Source organism: Oncorhynchus gorbuscha, unplaced genomic scaffold, assembly GCF_021184085.1.
Source record: "Oncorhynchus gorbuscha isolate QuinsamMale2020 ecotype Even-year unplaced genomic scaffold, OgorEven_v1.0 Un_scaffold_167:::fragment_4:::debris, whole genome shotgun sequence".
In the NCBI taxonomy this organism is placed as follows: Eukaryota; Metazoa; Chordata; class Actinopteri; order Salmoniformes; family Salmonidae; genus Oncorhynchus; species Oncorhynchus gorbuscha.
Genome location: NW_025744846.1, coordinates 132621 through 151391, shown reverse-complemented (window position 1 = coordinate 151391; position 18771 = coordinate 132621). Strand labels below are relative to the sequence as shown.

At 42.9% G+C, this 18771-nt stretch overlaps 1 protein-coding gene across 3 annotated transcripts; it reads left to right on the top strand.

Annotated features, from left to right (window-relative positions):
- The first annotated feature begins 1910 nt into the window (after positions 1 to 1910).
- Positions 1911 to 18366, top strand: LOC124017141 (zinc finger protein 345-like). 3 transcript variants are annotated; one of them, XM_046332537.1, is made up of 7 exons: positions 1911 to 2371; positions 2783 to 2901; positions 9689 to 9856; positions 13479 to 13631; positions 13898 to 14009; positions 14920 to 15047; positions 16570 to 18366. In XM_046332537.1, the coding sequence occupies exons 1-7, from the start codon at positions 2113 to 2115 to the stop codon at positions 17509 to 17511; spliced, it is 1881 nt and encodes a 626-aa protein (XP_046188493.1). In that variant the 5' UTR covers positions 1911 to 2112; the 3' UTR covers positions 17512 to 18366. The 3 variants fall into 3 exon arrangements, with proteins under 3 accessions (XP_046188493.1, XP_046188495.1, XP_046188494.1); XM_046332539.1 differs by lacking the exon at positions 16570 to 18366 and adding an exon at positions 15591 to 16316; XM_046332538.1 differs by lacking the exon at positions 16570 to 18366 and having other exon boundaries at positions 14920 to 16316.
- The last annotated feature ends 405 nt before the right edge of the window (positions 18367 to 18771 follow it).

The window sequence follows — 18771 nt, the reverse complement described above, 5'->3', positions numbered from 1 at the left end:
TTGTACACAACGTATTAGAGAAAAGCTTTTTGTGCATATAGAACATTTCAGGGATCTTTTCTTTTAGCTCATGAAACCAACCCTTTACATGTTGCGTTCTTATTTTTTGTTCAATATAGTATGTTAATTTGGTATGTTACATAAGACAGAAGGTCACTTATGGCTAAAAACAGGTTGGAGTATAAAACAAACATTAGCAACCCAAAGGTTGGGTGTTTGAATCTCATTACAGACAACGACATACTACTTTTGAGCTACTTTGCAACTACTTAGCTAACCCTTCACCCTTTAACAAAACTCCTGATCCCTAGCCTAGCTAACATTAGCGACAACAAATTGGAATTCGTAACATATCATACGTTTGGGAAACCCTATGTTAACCCATACCCAAGTAATGTTGTTGACTCATCCTGTAGTCGTTAGAGATGGGGGTTTGAAATAATAAGCAAACTAGAATGTTATTTGGCCCTAAACAGAGAGTACACAGTGCCAGAATACCTGACCACTGTGACTGACCGAAACACAAGGAAAACTTTGACTATGTACAGACTCAGTGAGCATAGCCTTGCTATTGAGAAGGGTCGCTGTAGGCAGGCCTGGCTCTCAAGAAGAGACAGACTATGTGTACACTGCTCACAAAATGAGGTGGAAACTGAGTAGCACTTCCTAACCTCCTACCAAACGTATGACCATATTAGAGACACATATTTCCCTCAGAATACACAGATCCACAAAGAATTCAAAAACAAACCCAATTTTGATAAACTCTCATATCTATTGGGTGAAATACCACAGTGTGCCATCACGGGAGCAAGATTTGTGACCTGTTGCCACAAGAAAAGGGCAACAAGTGAAGAACAAACACCACCCATATGTGCCTGTCTTCCCTGGAGTATCCTAGACAGCTTGGCAAGGTAGGTTAATTGAGGTGCTATCTTCAACATTCTGTAAACAACAGTCTACCTATTGGTTGCTGGTTGTAGCCAACTCCTAATAGTTTCAAAAACGTTTAATTACGTAATTGTATTCCATTGTACATTGCAGTAGTGAACTGTCACGTACTTGAGACACATTGAGCCTATTTGCCAGTTTGATTGGCCAACATAAACAAGCAACACGTGAAGCCTACCGGTTGGCTACTAGTCTTTACGGGGCGCACGTCATAACTACATTGAAAAGTTTGTTTTATTAAATGAATCATTTAAAATGATTGTCAGAGGGTGGGTATAATTTGTGCAACGTTACAACAGGACTCTGTTACAAATTCTTCGTAAACAAGGTTGCCAACAAACAATGCATACAAAGTTGCTATTTAATTTTTCACTCACCATGTTTATTACGAAAAATGTCTGTCCTCACTCTGGTAGCCTATGGACAAACATTAAGAATAAGCTACGTGGTGATGTGATTCCTATTCGGCAGCTAGTTGCGACGTGAATTGGCAAATCTACTCTGTATGTGTTGTTTGTTGGCAACCTTGTACATTACGAAGTTTTTGGAACACATTCCCGTTGAACGTTCTACAAATTATACCCACCCATTGTCAGACGGATGTTTTAATTAATGTATTTATACTCACAACTATTCGCATACTGTGGATATTCGAATAACCGTGCACATCCCTAATCTTATTTGTGACCAAAACATACATTTGAGAAAACACTTAAAACCCCACCTTAAACTTTTCTCAATCAAAGGTTTAAAGAAGCTTGCTATTTCCTTAGAGGATGAGCTACTCGCGTAAATGTTAACGACCAGTATATGTTCACACCACTCCAACACAAAAAAAAAATATTTTTAACATAATTACAATTTTAAGCAGTACCGTATTTCAAAGCAGGGTACGCATATTTTTTATTTATTTAACCACACCCTTTGAGCTATGACGCCACCCAATAAGATCCTTTATCTTCTGTGTAAACGGAAGCGACCTGTAACCAAGAACCATTTCCACGTTAGCGGTTTTATTTAGACATTTATTAACACCCTGGAACTCAGACTATGACTAATGTAACTGCACAGCATCACATACGTACCCCATGTACTGTTTAATTCGCGTTCGACTTGGTTGATATATGTTATCTCGATAACGCTAGCTAGTAGCTGCTAACAATGGCTAACTGTATGGTTTTTCACACTCAAATAGCCTCCATCATGGAGGTTCTAGCAAATTCAGCTGTGGCAGAGATTTGTAAACTCGTAGACGACGACTATGCAGTGTTTCGTTTGGAAATGTCTCAAAGCCAGAAAGAAAACAGGGCATTGCGGAGGAAACTACAGCTACTGGAACTGAAGGTGGCTCGGGAGCGCGTCCTCGCCATTCGTCCCAGTAGTGTCAAGATCCTCGACCGATACAAAGGAATGACAAGAGGTACATTTTGATTTTGCAGAAGTCGGGGGCTGTTGCTATGTTACCCTCACCACGTGTTCAGATGCGTTACCCAGAATTGGGTCTTGGTCAGTTTCTGGTCACTTCCCCTGATTACTTGGCTATCTTGCACATTTTTATTTATTTTATCAGGCAGGTCAATTAAGAACACTTTTATTATTGCACAAAGACACAATATAATATTCTAACAAGATTATTGATTTACTTAATGTCCTATTGTCATACTGAACAGAATGTGAGCATGGAACATAGTAAGTCAATCAATAAATAGTGTATCAAGAAGTTATGAGGTGTTTCCTTACATCTTTGCCAATTGTAGACTGTGTACAATATAGCTTTGAGCATTGACCGTACCTAACTTAACCACTCCTTTTTCCTCAATCACTCTCTCAGGTGAAGGACAACTCACTGGAAGCCACAGGAGCTTTGTGAAACCAGCGTGGAGAGATGACCAACCCGTAGCTCCACATGAGGGGAGTGGAACCTCAACTCAGCAGGTTATCGTGATAGAGGTTAGTGTCATAGTGTGACATAAAAAATGACAGATAATCCAACTTGGCCCGTTTATTTCAGAAATGCTCCCCTCAGCCATGGGCGCCTGACTTTTTCTGAAAGTGACAGTGCAAAAGCTTTGGTGTCTGGGGGATCTCTCCAAGAAATTCTTAGCATTTTTAAAAACAATTTTCCTGCCATTCTACTTTGTTTCTTAACAGGGGGAATACATATGAACAGAACATTTTCTTAGGTTTTATATTGAAAATCTGTTTTAATTACTAGAGTACTCATCTTCCCCCTTCCCTGAAAATCCCATCCCTAATAATGAATTGATAGATCTGAAACCTAAATATGCCTGTGACATTCAAATATTCTGCTCCTCCCCTGACAATCCCACCCACCGTGATCGATTGACAGGCCAAACTGTCAAGGATAAAGAATGATAATGATATCAAAAATGGGAGGAATTATATTGTTTTACTCAATAAGGATTTAAATGTTGTACTTGGCAGGTTAATAAAAAACATTGTCAAATTGCACATTAAATTTGCATTATTTGTGACAAAAAAGATGACATCACCTTTTCATTCATAAATGCTATTTCATACGAAAAGAAATGTACTAAATATACAGACTGCATACTAGTAGCCTCCTACTCTAACAACGATACAACAGCACAACAAAATAGATAAACAATTTTCTTTTGCAGATTCCTTTATGTTAAACACCAGTGGTGCAACTAGTGCTTTTTAACTGCACTGAACCAAAACAGTGGCACGTGGAAACAAAGCAAAAACTTTAGTGATCAAAACCATTCACCTTGAGTCGACGGTAGGGGGGGGGTGCAAAATGCCATCTGTGAGCTATTATGTCCTATATATATAACATGGACATGAACTACATAGCCAAAGGTATGTGGACACCTGCTTGTCGAACATCTCATTCCAAAATCATGGACATTAATAGGGTGTTGGTCCCCCCCTTTGCTGCTTTAACAGCCTCCACTCTTCTGGGAAGGCTTTCCACTTGATGTTGGAACATTGCTACAGGGACTTGCTTCTATTCAGCCATGAGCATTAGTGAGGTTGGACACTGATGTTGGGTGATTAGGCCTTGCTTGCTGTCAGCGTTGTAATTCATCCTAAATGTGTTAGATGGGGTTGAGGTCAGGGCTCTCTGCAGGCCAGTCCTACAAACCATTTCTGTATGGACCTCGCTTTGTGCATGGGGACATTGTCATGCTGAAACAGGAAAGGGCCTTCCCCAAACTGTTGCCACAAAGCTGGAAGCACAGAATCATCTAGAATGTCATTGTATGCTGTAGCGTTAATATTTCCCTTCACTGGAACTAAGGGGCCTAGCCCGAACCATGAAAAACAGCCCCACACGATTATTCCTCCTCCACCAAACTTTACAGTTGGCACTATGCATTGGGCCATGTAGTGTTCTCCTGGCATCCGCCAAACACAGATATATCCATCAGACTACCAGATGGTGAAGCATGATTCATCACTCCAGAGAACGAGTTTCCACTGCTCCAGAGTCCAATGGCGGCGAGCTTTACACCACTCCAGCCGACGCTTGGCATTGTGCATGGTGATCTTAGGCTTGTGTTCGGCTGCTCGGCCATGGAAACCCATTTCATTAAGCTCCGACAAACAGTTCTTATGCTGACGTTGCTTCCAGGGGCAGTTTGGAACTCGGTAGTGAGTGTTGCAACCGAGGACAGACAATTTTTTTGCCCTTCAGCACTCGGTGGTCCCGTTCTGTAAGCTTGTGTGGCCTACCACTTTGCAGCTGAGCTATTGTTGCTCCTAGACATTTCCATTTCACAATAACAGGACTTAAAGTTGACTGGGGCAGCAGGGCAGAAATTTGACAAACTGACTTGTTGGAAAGGTGCCACGTTGAAAGTCACTGAGCTCTTCAGTAGGGCCATTTTGCTGCCAATGTTTGTCTATGGAGATTGCATGGCAATGTGCTCCATTTTAAACACCGGTAAGCTACGGGTGTGGCTGAATTGTCCGAATCCACTCATTTGAAGGGGTGTCCACATACGTTTGTATATTTAGTATATCTATTTTAATAGACATTTACATTTACATTTAAGTCATTTAGCAGACGCTCTTATCCAGAGCGACTTACAAATTGGTGCATTCACCTTATGACATCCAGTGGAACAGCCACTTTACAATAGTGCATCTAAATCTTTTAAGGGGGGTGAGAAGGATTACTTTATCCTATCCTAGGTATTCCTTAAAGAGGTGGGGTTTCAGGTGTCTCCGGAAGGTGGTGATTGACTCCGCTGTCCTGGTGTCGTGAGGGAGTTTGTTCCACCATTGGGGGGCCAGAGCAGCGAACAGTTTTGACTGGGCTGAGCGGGAACTGTACTTCCTCAGTGGTAGGGAGGCGAGCAGGCCAGAGGTGGATGAACGCAGTGCCCTTGTTTGTGTGTAGGGCCTGATCAGAGCCTGGAGGTACTGAGGTGCCGTTCCCCTCACAGCTCCGTAGGCAAGCACCATGGTCTTGTAGCGGATGCGAGCTTCAACTGGAAGCCAGTGGAGAGAGTGGAGGAGCGGGGTGACGTGAGAGAACTTGGGAAGGTTGAACACCAGACGGGCTGCGGCGTTCTGGATGAGTTGTAGGGGTTTAATGGCACAGGCAGGGAGCCCAGCCAACAGCGAGTTGCAGTAATCCAGACGGGAGATGACAAGTGCCTGGATTAGGACCTGCGCCGCTTCCTGTGTGAGGCAGGGTCGTACTCTGCGGATGTTGTAGAGCATGAACCTACAGGAACGGGCCACCGCCTTGATGTTAGTTGAGAACGACAGGGTGTTGTCCAGGATCACGCCAAGGTTCTTAGCGCTCAGGGAGGAGGACACAATGGAGTTGTCAACCGTGATGGCGAGATCATGGAACGGGCAGTCCTTCCCCGGGAGGAAGAGCAGCTCCGTCTTGACTAGCTCAAGACTAGCTCAAAACGTTACTAATCATTGAAAACAACATTCATTTTCTGGTATAAAAGTGGGTGCGCAAAAACATCAGTTTGCACCCCTATTTTGAAAGTGGGGGTGCAGCTGCTCCATTGCTCAGGCACCTATACCTACAGCTATTAATTTGCTTACAAGTACATCATTATTTATCTGCCATAGGGGAGCTTGTGAGTAGGGCTATGGCGGTCACGAAATTTCATCAGCCAGTGATTGTCAAGCAAACCTGGCTTCCACACAAAGCCTACAAGCCACTGATGCAGACCTTTGGAACATCTACATTTAAAAAGTCTAATACATCCATGTAATATAGCTTACACCTTCACAATAAATCTATGTATTTTAGACAGGTCTAAAGAAGCATGATATGAAGAACATGTTGTCTATTTCACAAGAACAGAATAGCATACTCGGAGTTGTCCTTATGTTAGGCCCTGATCTGGCTATGCCAAATGGCTGTGGGCTACACTAGTTCATTTAGCAGACAAGATTTGCTTAGGATTCCGTGGCACCGTTTTATAGTATGAACAATACAATTGAACAAAGCTGAATAAAATCGAATGGATATTTTCTCAACTATTTGATGGAGTGCGCACATGCGGCTATTCTGTGTTGAGCGGTTAACAAATAAGTAAGTAATCCTATATTCTTAATTTAGAGTTATTAATATAACTTTAGTTGTTCTACAAACGTTGGCCTATGTGTTTTGAATTGTAATACATTGTAAGGCTGCATGATGCGACTAAATTGTTTTTTTTATGTCGCTTGAAAGGCATGAGCTCTACTTAGTTTTTTTGCGCAGTACACACTTGATCAGTCTCTCATTTCACCGCAGCATCCCCTTTGTGTGGCCATAATGCATCCTTGATAAAAATCCATACCCTTTGAGGCCAGTGGCGGTTGTGCCCTTGGCCTGGAGTGCTGCGTTGTGCCCTTCATATTGAGTGCTGCGCGATCCGAAGCACCTCTAACTCGCATGGCTCTCCAAACACGTGATTGGGTCTTTGTCATAGACTACAAATGAAGACCGACATCGTGAACGCAACTGCGTCCATTCTTATCCAATTCCAAGGTGCATATTAAATATTTTGGAAGAACGGTCCACATTTACTTTGTCAGCCAACAAGATAAACAGGCCTAATGAACAGCAAAAGCACTAGCCTATGTCAATCTACTATCACCAATAGTGCAAAAATTGACATATTCTGTGCGAGAAATAAATATTCCAAACCTAGTCTGGGACAGTTGTGGGATGCGATAGATTAATACAACCACTAGCAATAAAATACTTTTTTACACAATGTGGCTGACGTAACAGCTTTAAATGTTGATAAACTATTAGACTATTTCTTCACATAAGCGCAGCAATGCGCACACTGCAGCAGGCTATAAGCGCAAATGTTCCATTAGCGGGAAACACCATTATCAAAAGTGACCGCAAATGCGACAATGCTTTTATTATAAAGGTGCATTTTGATGGTGAAAATGATCTTCCCCAAACTTGAAACTCACACGCTGCTTAAGCAGATTAATGTGCTTCATTTTAAGACGTTATTTGGCACTCGTGATACGCTGACCAGGTCGCCAGGTGTTCGGTGTTTCCTCCGACATATTGGTGCGGCAGGCTTCCGGGTTGGATGTGCATTGTGTCAAGAAGCACTGTGGCTTGGTTGGGTTGTGTTTCGGAGGACGCGTGGCTCTCGACCTTCGCCTCTCCCGAGTCCTTACGGGAGTTGCAGCGATGAAACAAGACTGTAACTACTACTACTTGGATACCACGAAATTGGGGTGAAAAATAAATAAAACATGAGTTGTGCGACAATGATTAGAAAAAGTAATTCAAGAAAAACATTGTTTCTTGCCTTATGCTGGGCATCATTCACAAGTGATAATATAATTCAGATGTGATAGGCTAATATCCCCATCCCACTATTTTTGGTTTTATCTCATCTTTAGGTATACTAAATAATATACAGTGCATTTGGAAAGTATTCAGACCACTTGAATTTGTCAAAATGTTGTTACTTTAGCCTTATTCTAAACTGAATCCAATCAATACAACATCATCAGCAACCTACACACATTACCCCATAGTGACAAAGTGAAAACAGGTTTTTAGAATTTTTTGCAAATGTATTTAAAATAAAACACAGATACCTAATTTACATAAGTATTCAGATCCTTTGCTATGAGACTTGAAATTGAGCTCAGTTGCATTCTGTTTCCATTGATCATCCTTGAGTTGTTTCTTCAACTTGATTGGAGTCCACCTGTGGTAAATTCAATTGATTGGACATGATTTGGAAAAGTACACACCTGTCTATATAAGGTCCTCCACTTAACAGTGCATATCAGAGCAAAAACCAAGCAATGAGGTCGAAGGAATTGCCCGTAGAGCTCAGAGACAGGATTGTGTCGAGGCACAGATCTGGGGAAGGGTACCAAAACAATTCTGCAGCTTTGAAAGTCCCCAAGAACACAGTGGCTGAACTCTATGGCCTGATTGCCAAGTCTGGAGGAAACCTGGCACCATCCCTATGGTGCATGGGTTTGGCTGCATCATGCTGTGGGGATGTTTTTCAGCAGCAGGGACTGGGGGACCAGTCAGGATCAAGGCAAAGATGAACGGAGCAAAGTACAGAGATGCTTAATGAATACCTGCTCCAGAGCGCTCCGACTGGGGGCGAAATTTCACCTTCCAACAGGACAACGAACCCAAGCACACAGCCAAGACAACACAGGAGTGGCTTCAGAACAAGTCTCAATGTCCTTGAGTGGCCCAGCCAGAGCCCGGACTTGAACCCAATCGAACATCTCTGGAGAGACCTGAAAGTAAATGTGCATCAACACTCCCCATCCAACCTGACAGAGCTTGAGAGGATTTGCAGAGAAGAATGGGAGAAACTCCTTAAATACAGGTGTGCCAAACTTGTAGCGTCATATCTAAGAAGAGTCTATGCTGTAATCACTGCTAAAGGTACTTTAACAAAGTACTGAGTAAAGGGTCTGACCTTATGTAAATGTGATATTTCCGTGTTTTATTTTTTTGTAAATTAGCATTCATTTCTAAAAATCTATTTTTGCTTTGTCATTATGGGTCTATTGTGTGTAGGTTAACGAGGGAATAATGTTTCATCAATTTTAGAATAAGGCTGTAACCTAAAATGTGGAAAAAGTCAAAGGCTCTGAATACTTTCCAAAGGCACTCTGTGTGAAATGTGTTCTGATTTAGAATGGACCATTATCATGCACCTGTCTCAACAGGGGCAGCTGGAAAAATACATTTCATCTATGCACTTAAACAGCGAATGGAGGACGATTTTCCCGTGGTTCATTTTCATGCCAGCCAGGTAGATTATACTCCTGTTGTAAAGATAAACAATGTGCTTAATATTAGGAAACTTGAATTAAATATAGTAGGCCTAGCCAATCAAAAGCTGATGGGATCCTCTTTTTAATAGAGGCCATCGCTCTGTTTTTTTCCGCGCAGTTGCATAGCCTATAGAAATGTTGCGCAACATGAGCTCATGGGCTCTCATGACGTGTTTGATTTAGATTTCCAATTACATTTGCATTAGTGTCAGAGTGATTAGAGGGACAATAGAGTGCTGAGTACCAGGCAGTTAGCAAGTTTGGTATTCTACTAATGACCATCGGCAGCATTGGAGCTTGGAGAAACCTATTGGACTGCCTGTGACTGCCTGTGACTCGTAACCACCGGTGTGGCGGTAATATGCTCACCGCAACAGCCCTACTTGTGAGACTTACCTACTTCCCTGTTATCCAATTCAATAACCTCCTCTTTTTGTGTCAGTCTGCAGATGCAGAGGCTGCATGTCCTGGGGTTAAGCAGGAGACGTTTGAAGGAGAGGAGGACCCACGGCACAGCAGAGACATCCAGACTGGATCGCCCCCTATAGCCACAGAGGACACCGCAACTGCCGCCGTGCCCCAGGCCAAGACTCAACGCAGCATCACGGAGGTCAGTGGAGCGCCGAACGCCGTCATCAAGTCAGAGACCGACACAGAGACTTTAACTGTAAAACACAGGCTCTTAAATACAGGATCCGACCACAGAGCAGACCCAGAGAGACGGGTGCTGGGAAGACTGGTCTGTCCTCCTGCTCCTGTCTCGGAATACTTACCGGTATTTCACCAGAGCCAGAGGACAGTTCATTCCCGTGGAGATGGTGGCACATTAGACACTGGTGTTGATGATCTGTCTTGTTCTTACAATACAGAGGTGGACCCTGGCAACATGCCCTTTGGTTTAGAGACACAGACTGATCTGTCTAAAGGGGACTGGAACCAATACAGTAGTAGTGTATACGCCGAAGCGTGCCTAGATAAGAAAGGGGAGGTTGTAGTGGTTGATGAGGTGAAAGTGGAGGGCGACGCTCCTCCCACATGGAATGCAGATTGTCACCAAGTAGAAGGACAGTCACAAGGCAGAGGTTTCTTGGATTACAGGGGAAGCTTAGAGACAAATACAAATGTTGTGACCCACTCCCCTGTGCACATGTTCTGGGATCGCGACCCAGTGTCAACGTCGATGGCATCTGCTGATTCACATGGCCGTGTACTTTTTGATCAGGTATTGAATTCAAACGATGAGGCTCCGGGAGGGGGAGCCACATCAGGCAATAGTAAAGAGAAACGGTTCCTCTGCATGTTCTGTAACAAAGGCTTCAGCTGCCCCCAGAAGGTTGAGGTCCACCAGAGGGTCCACACAGGGGTGAAACCCTTCAGCTGTACCCAATGTGATATGCGCTTCGCCCAGGCTGGCAACCTGAAGAGGCACCAGAGAGTCCACACAGGGGAGAAACCCTACAGCTGCCCCCAGTGTGAGAAAAGGTTCTCCCGCCAGCACCAGCTGAAGATGCACCTGAAGGTCCACACGGGAGAGAGGTTGTTTGCCTGTACGCAGTGTGGGAAGAGGTTCTCAGAGAGGAGCTACCTCAAGATACACCAACAGAAAAAACATTCCACTCCTTAAAATAGAAAGTAACCATTCCACTCAATAGCTTTTGATGTTTAGATCAAGCCCTGCAGTAAAGACAGATTGTCATTGTTGTCAGCATAAAAGAGCCACAGATGCATTTGGAATAACGAGAGTAACAGATTTGACTTTAGAATATTGCATCCAGACATTGTGTGATAAGGCATATATACTGAACAAAAATATAAACGCAACATGGAAAGTGTTGGTCCCATGTTTCATGAGCTGAAATAAAAGATCCCAGAAAAGTTCCATACGCACAAAAATCTAGTTAGTTTATTTAGTTAGTGAACGTTCCTCCTTGGCCAAGATAATCCATCCACTTGGCAGGTATGGCAAATGGTTAGAGCGTTGGGCCAGTAACCGAAAGGTTGCTGAATCGAATCCCTGAGCTGACAAGGTAAAACAGTTGTCGTTCTGCTCCTGAACAAGGCAGTTAACCCACTGTTTCCCGGTAGGCCGTCACTACTGTAAATAAGATTTTTTTCTTCTTAAATGACTTGCCTAATTAAATAAAAGGTAAAATAAAATCAAGAAGCTGATTTAAACGGCATGATCATTACAAATGTGCACCTTGTGCATTGGCATGCTGACTGCAGGAATGTCCAACAGGGAATTGAATGTTCATTTCTCTACCATAAGCTGGCTCGAATGTCGTTTTAGAGAATTTGGCAGTACAACTGGCCTCAGGGTAGCGGCAGGGTAGCCTAGTGGTTAGAGCGTTGGACTAAGTGGAAGGTTGCAAGTTCAAATCCTCGAGCTGACAAGGTACAAATCTGTCGTTCTGCCCCTGAACAGGCAGTTAACCCACTGTTCCCAGGCCGTCATTGAACATAAGTATTTGTTCTTAACTAGTAAAATAAAGGTAATATAAAAACAACCACAGACCATGTGTAACCATGCCAGCCCAGGACCTCCACATCCGGCTAATTAATCTGCGTGATCGTCTGAGACCGGGTATCCGGAAAGCTGATGAAACGGAGTATTTCTGTCTGTAATAAAGCCCTTTTGTTGGGTAAAAGTCAGTCTGACTGTCTGGGCCTGGCTCCCCTGGCACCCCATTCATTTGAAATCCATAGATTAGGGCATAATGCATTTATTTCAATAGGCTGATTTCCTTATGTTAACTGTAACTCAGTGAAATCGTTGAAATAGTTGCATGGTGCTTTTTTATTTTTTTGTTCAGTTTATAATCATAAAATGACTGTTCAACATTGTACTGTGTAGCCTATAAGATGTTCACAATGCCTGTTTCATTACTTCCATTCAACAACTTAATTTTTTTGCTTCATTTATTTTCCCCCAATACACTTTTTAATGAGAAAATGTATGTAGTTTATCAAGTTCATGCAGATTTTTTGTTGAGCTGTGTATGTGTGATTTTCATATGGATGGTTAATAAACACAAAATGGGACTTTTCATTCTAAGACTTTCATTGAGACTCTCTTCAGTATACATCACATCTGATCTCACCTTATTCTGCATACACCAGACAGCTCAAAACACCAGTCTCAACGTCAACAGTGAAGAGGCAACTCCGGGATGCTGGCCTTCTAGGCAGAGTTGCAAAGAAAAAATATATATATATATTAAAAAATATCTCAGACTGGCCAATAAAAAGAAAAGATTAAGATGGGCAAAAGAACACAGTCACTGGACAGAGGAACTCTGCCTAGAAGGCCAGCATCCTGGAGTCGCCTCTTCACTGTTGATGTTGAGACTGGTGTTTTGCAGGTACTATTTAATGAAGCTGCCAGTTGAGGACTTGTGAGGGGTCTGTTTCTCAAACTATACACTCTAATGTACTTGTCCTCTTGCTCGGTTGTTTACCGGGGCCCTCCCACTTCTCTTTCTATTCTGGTTAGAGCCAGTTTGCGCTGTTCTGTGAAGGGAGTAATACACAGCGCTGTATGAGATCTTTAGTTTCTTGGCAATTATACACGTGGAATAACCTTTATTTCTCAGAACAAGAATAGACTGACAAGTTTCAAAAGAAAGTACTTTGCTTCTGGCCATTTTGAGCCTGTAATCGAACCCACAAATGCTGATGCTCCAGATACTCAACTAGTCTAAAGAAGGCCAGTTTTATTGCTTCTTTAATCAGAACAACAGATTTCAGCTGTGCTAACATACTTGCAAAAGGGTTTTCTAATGATCAATTAGCCTTTTAAAATGATACACTTGGATTAGCTGACACAACGTGCCATTGGAATACAGGAGTGATGGTTGCTGATAATGGACCTCTGTACGCCTATGTTGAAATTCCATAAAAAATCTTCCTTTTTCATCTACAATAGTAATTTACTACATTAACAATGTCTACACTGTATTTCTAATAAATTTGATGTTATTTTAATGGACAAAAAAATTGCTTTATTCTAAAACAAGGACATTTCTAAGTGACCCCAAACTTTTGAATGGTAGTGTATTTATGTCCACCATGATGGGTTTAACAACAATGAAGTCCATTCTGTAACTACAGTATAGGACTCAAACATAGTGGGGATAGGTAAACACTCCATGTTGAAAGTGTGTTTTATTATCTGTGTGTATGTACCCGAGGGAGTGTATGTCTGTGTAATCTGTATCATGGCTCTCTTTCAGGAGGAGGAGGGTCCAGAGGTGCTGCTGGTGAAGGAGGAGGGTCTGGGGAGCACTGAGGGGAACATGGTCATGGAGGACAACCAGACTACACCTCCTCCTGAACCCACAGAGGAATCAGCTGAGCAGCACAGGACCACACACAGTCTCACTGAGGTGAGCCCACTGTAAACAACTGTCTGCATTGCATTAGGTCAGGGCCCATATCCACAAAGCCTCTCAGAGTGCTGATCTAGGATCAGTTTTACCTTTTAAATCATAATGACTAAGATTATATGGAAAGATATTAGATCGGCACGTTTGCATAGTATCAAATCAACTAACATGTTTGCATAGTACTCATAGTAATCATAGTAATTGCCCAATCAGAAGATGCTCATATCAGATTTATGGATCCAACATCCTCTCTCTGTATCTCTTAGTTAGTAGACATGGAGGATGGGAAGCCTGATCTGCTACTAGTCAAAGAGGAGACAATAGAAGACGAACCAGAGAGCATTGACCTGCTGAGTGGAGTAAAGATGGGGGAGCAAGGTAAGGGAGAAATACATATAGCCTCCATACAGTAATAATCTTCAATGGGAATAGTGATACATATAGCCTCCATACAGTAATAATCTTCAATGGGAATAGTAATAAATATAGCCTCCATACAGTAATAATCTTCAATGGGAATAGTAATACATATAGCCTCCATACAGTAATAAGCTTCAATGGGAATAGTAATACATATAGCCTCCATACAGTAATAATCTTCAATGGGAATAGTAATACATATAGCCTCCATACAGTAATAATCTTCAATGGGAATAGTAATACATATAGCCTCCATACAGTAATAGATCTTCAATGTGAATAGTGATGCACCTGGCTATTATAATTTGTTCGTTATCTCCCTCACCAACTTCAAACATTTGCTATCTGAGCAGCTAACCGATCGCTGCAGCTGTACATAGTCTATCGGTAAATAGCCCACCCAATTTTACCTACCTCTTCCCCATACTGTTTATATTTATTTACTTTTCTGCTCTTTTACACACCAATATCTCTACCTGTACATGACCATCTGATCGTTAATCTGCAAAATTGTAATTATTCGCCTACCTCCTCATGCCTTTTGCACACAATGTATATAGACTCTCTTTTTTTCTACTGTGTTATTGACTTGTTAATTGTTTACTCCATGTGTAACTCTGTTGTCTGTTCACACTGCTATGCTTTATCATGGCCAGGTCGCAGTTGCAAATGAGAACTTGTTCTCAACTAGCCTACCTGGTTAAATAAAGGTGAAATAAAAACATTAAAATAAAATGAGATCAGAACAGTTTATGTTTACATACAAAAACACATATTATGATGTATGATCTTGACCAGGTAATTGACCCCCCAAAAATAGTTTTCTCTGCCATGTTTGTAAAGTCTATTTTGTAACCTCTTCCTGCAGGTGGTTGGCTGGAGGCTAACAGAGGAGACTGGGCAGCCATATTGCATTCCCAGACCCAGACGGGCGCAGCCAAGGGCCTGGGGGACAACATTACTCAGCAAGACAGGACCAGGGGCGATATAGTGGAGGTCAGTGGATGGGACAGCGTCCTCAACTCTGGGCTGGGGAACAACACTGTTAACCACAACCAGAAACAGACAGTTGAACACAAAACAACAACTGAACTTAGTCTCCAGGACAACAGACTGGCTGAGACCAGGGCGAGGCGTAGATTTGATCTGCATGGACGGGGTGGTGTTGGTATGAGGCTGGAGAGAACAGACACTGACTCGGCTAGCGATGTTCCGTCCTGCTCCTATAGTTGTGATTCAGAGAGACTGATGGCGCCTCAGGTTAATCCCCTAACAGATGCTGCCTTCATCCTGCCTTCTATAGGATCTATCAACTGGAACATGGACCCTGCAACGACACAGACACTCCCTGGCCTTCGTCCTCCTCACACTCTTCTAATGTTAAACCAGACCTCAGACAATGCCTGTGTCACAACACTTAATGGCTACACAAGCCCATTGACACATGATAGTAGTAGTAACACTATCAGTAGATCCGGTGGCAAAGAGAAGCGCTTCCCGTGTTCATTCTGTGGGAAATCCTTCAATTTCCCCAAACAGATGGAGATCCACCAGAGGATGCACACAGGGGAGAAACCTTTTGGCTGCCACCTGTGTGAGAAGAGGTTCTCCCACCAGCACCACCTGAAGAGGCACAAGAGGGTCCACACAGGGGAGAAACCCTATAGCTGCCCCCAGTGTGAGAAGAGGTTCTCACGCCAGGACCAGCTGAAGATGCACCTGAAGGTCCACATGGGAGAGCACCTGTAACCACTGAGGGAAGAGATTCTCAAAGAGGAGCTATCTCAGGATGCACCAGCAGAAAATGCACATGTAGTACTAGTTAGTTTGTAATTCATTCTGCTGGTTTTGAATGTAGTAGGGAAGTGGATGAGGTGAACTGAGGAAAGAATGAGTATGATGAGGCAGAGTAGATAATATGCTGATGGTGTCTGTAAAAATGCTTAACTGATGAAAAGTGACAACTATGTCTTGTAGTTTGATGCTGGTGTTTTATAATGAGGAAATTATAGTGCCTTAATTCATGTTTACTTGACATGAAGTAGTGAAGATGTGTGTAATGTAATGTTGAACCTTTTCCAAAGTATTCTAAAATACATTTTATCAAAGTGAGCGTACCAGATTTACAGAAAGGGTGTTACCATAGTGAGAAGTGAAGTTTTTGTACTTGTCACGTATCATTTTGTGCAATAAATGTACTGTACTTCACGTTATGTGAGTGTTTGACCATTTTATTGAAATTAAATACAAAATTGACTGTGCTGACCCCCTTGTTATTTTTGTGTCATTGCGTGGACTTCCCTTATCTCAGTCGAACCAAAATGTATTTAATTCTGGAATCAACACGTGGGAATGTTTTTATAATACTCTCCAATCGCTCTATATTGTTGGGTACTTGAATCAGTGTTAGAGATGGGCTTGACTGTGGTTAAAACATTTTAATGTCATGTTTCTGTGTGTACAACAAAGAGTTTCTTATATAAACCTTTATACTTTCCTGTTCAATTTGTTATTACAGTCTGCAGTCCATGAGGACCTGCTGATATCCAGGGTTGCTGGAGGGAGAGACTGGACGTCTAAATCATCTCGTCACAAACCCTGGTCACGGATAAGAATGCTGGATCAGGAGCCGTCGCTCTTCATTCCTGAGTCGGAACCAGGACCAAACCACGCGGGACAGAGACTCCACCACCACACAGAACACAACCAGTGGACAGGTGGACTGAACAACCTCAGCCCTGGTGGTCATCAGAGAGACAGAGGCTCCAGTCAGGGATCCAGTTTGCAGCCCAGACCCTTCTCTTCACAGTCTCAGTGCAGGGATGAAGCAGGGCCTGGGGCTGATAGAGATGGACCCTCCTGTTCCTATGATACAAACACCACAGTATCTATGATGAACAGAGCAGGTCACCCTGGGCTTCAGCCTTCAGAGAGAGTGGTGGGAGACCCCCCTGGTGGGAGTCTAACAGGAACTCTGTCTTCTCCCTCAGGGTCTCATCTAATGCCTGGTGACCTGGTTCATAGAAAGCCTGGTCCTGGGTCTAGCCTTCCTCAGTTACCTCATGGTTACCCCACCAATACAGACAGGGTCAGGATGGGCATTCACCACGAGAGGTACCTAGCCTATAACACAGCACACAATCCCAACAACACCCAAACAATGTTTATAGGTCAAGGAGGGAGCTCAAAGACTAACCACCTGACGGTGGTGGCTCCTGCTTCTACCTCCTCTGGTGTCATTGGATCACAACGTGGGAGGCCGAGCATAAGGTCGGACGCCGACAAGCCGTACGCCTGCCCAACCTGTGGAAAGCGCTTCGCTGAGGCAAACTATGTGAAGAGGCACCAGACCGTTCACACCAATGAGAAGCCCTTCAAGTGCAAACTATGTTACAAGAGCTTCTCCTTCCTGACTAACCTTATCAGACATAGGAGTGTCCACAACGGGGAGAAATCGTAGCAGTGTAGCTTGAGATGTACACATGGGGTTATCTGGGAACCATTTTTTAGCTGACATACTGAATTATAATTATCATGTGAAGTGTCTTGGAGTAAGAGGTTTTTGGTTTTATTACTAAGCCCCTCAGTTGAGCATCTGGGTATGCTAACATTCTCAGATGATACAGACCTGTTGTTTGGTGTGCTGGCATAGCCAAAACACGGTCATTTTATTGAAATGTAACTATATCTCCCCTCTGAATTTGTTTTTTTCCTATGTCCTATACCCTCTTTTTTTATAATATATAACACCCCATAACATCATTGGGCATAATCAGGTTGTAGCTGTTCCTTTATGTACTAAAACAATGTGATCAAATCTGTTAATAAATTAGGAACCATTTTGTCCTTTTGATACACGACATGACCAAAAGTATGTGGACACCTGCTCGTCCAACATCTCATTCCAAAATCATGGGCATTAATATGGAGTTGGTCCCCCCTTTGCCGCTATAATGATTTACTCGTCTGGGAAAGCTACTAGACGTTGGAACATTGCTGCAGGGACTTGCTTCAATTCAGACACGAGCATTCATGAGGTCGAGCACTGATGTTGGGTGATTATGGCTGGCTCGCATTCGGCATTCCAATTCATCCCAAAGGTGTTTGATGAGGTTGAAATCAGGGCTCTGTGCAGGCCAGTCAAGTTCTTCCACACCAATCTCAACAAATTGTGTTTGTACACAGGGGCATTGACATGCTGAAACAGGAAAGGGCCTTCCCCAAACTGTTGCCACAAAGTTGGAAGCACAAAATTGTCTAGAATGTCATAGTATGTTGTAGCGTTAAGATTTCCCTTTACTGGAACTAAGGGGCCTAGCCCGAACCATGAAAAACAGCCCCAGACCATTATTCCTCCTCCACCAATCTTTACAGTTGGCACTGCATTCGGGCTGGTAGCGTTCTCCTGGCATCCGCCAAACCCAGAGTTGTCCGTCGGACTGACAGATGTTGAATCGTGATTCATCACTCCAAGGAATGAGTTTCCACTGCTCTAGAGTCCAATGCCGGCGAGCCTTATACAATTCCAGCTTGGCATTGTGCATGGTAATCTTAGGCTTCTGTGCGGTTGCTCGGTCATGGAAACACATAGTAGCCTACTGGTAAAAAATGTAAATGACACTATAGAAAAATAAATCATTACTTTGATGGTATGATTCTTGTTAATTTACTGGTGCGATTGTTCAAGGATGCAATTTTGAAATTTAATGTTTAAAAAAAG

Bases quoted from the DNA above. Each gene is read 5' to 3' on its own strand.
- LOC124017141 (XM_046332537.1), top strand. From the start codon at position 2,113: ATGGCTAACTGTATGGTTTTTCACACTCAAATAGCCTCCATCATGGAG. The intron at 2,372-2,782 runs GTACATTTTGAT...TCACTCTCTCAG, and splicing joins ATACAAAGGAATGACAAGAG to GTGAAGGACAACTCACTGGA. The intron at 9,857-13,478 runs GTCAGTGGAGCG...GCTCTCTTTCAG, and splicing joins CTCAACGCAGCATCACGGAG to GAGGAGGAGGGTCCAGAGGT.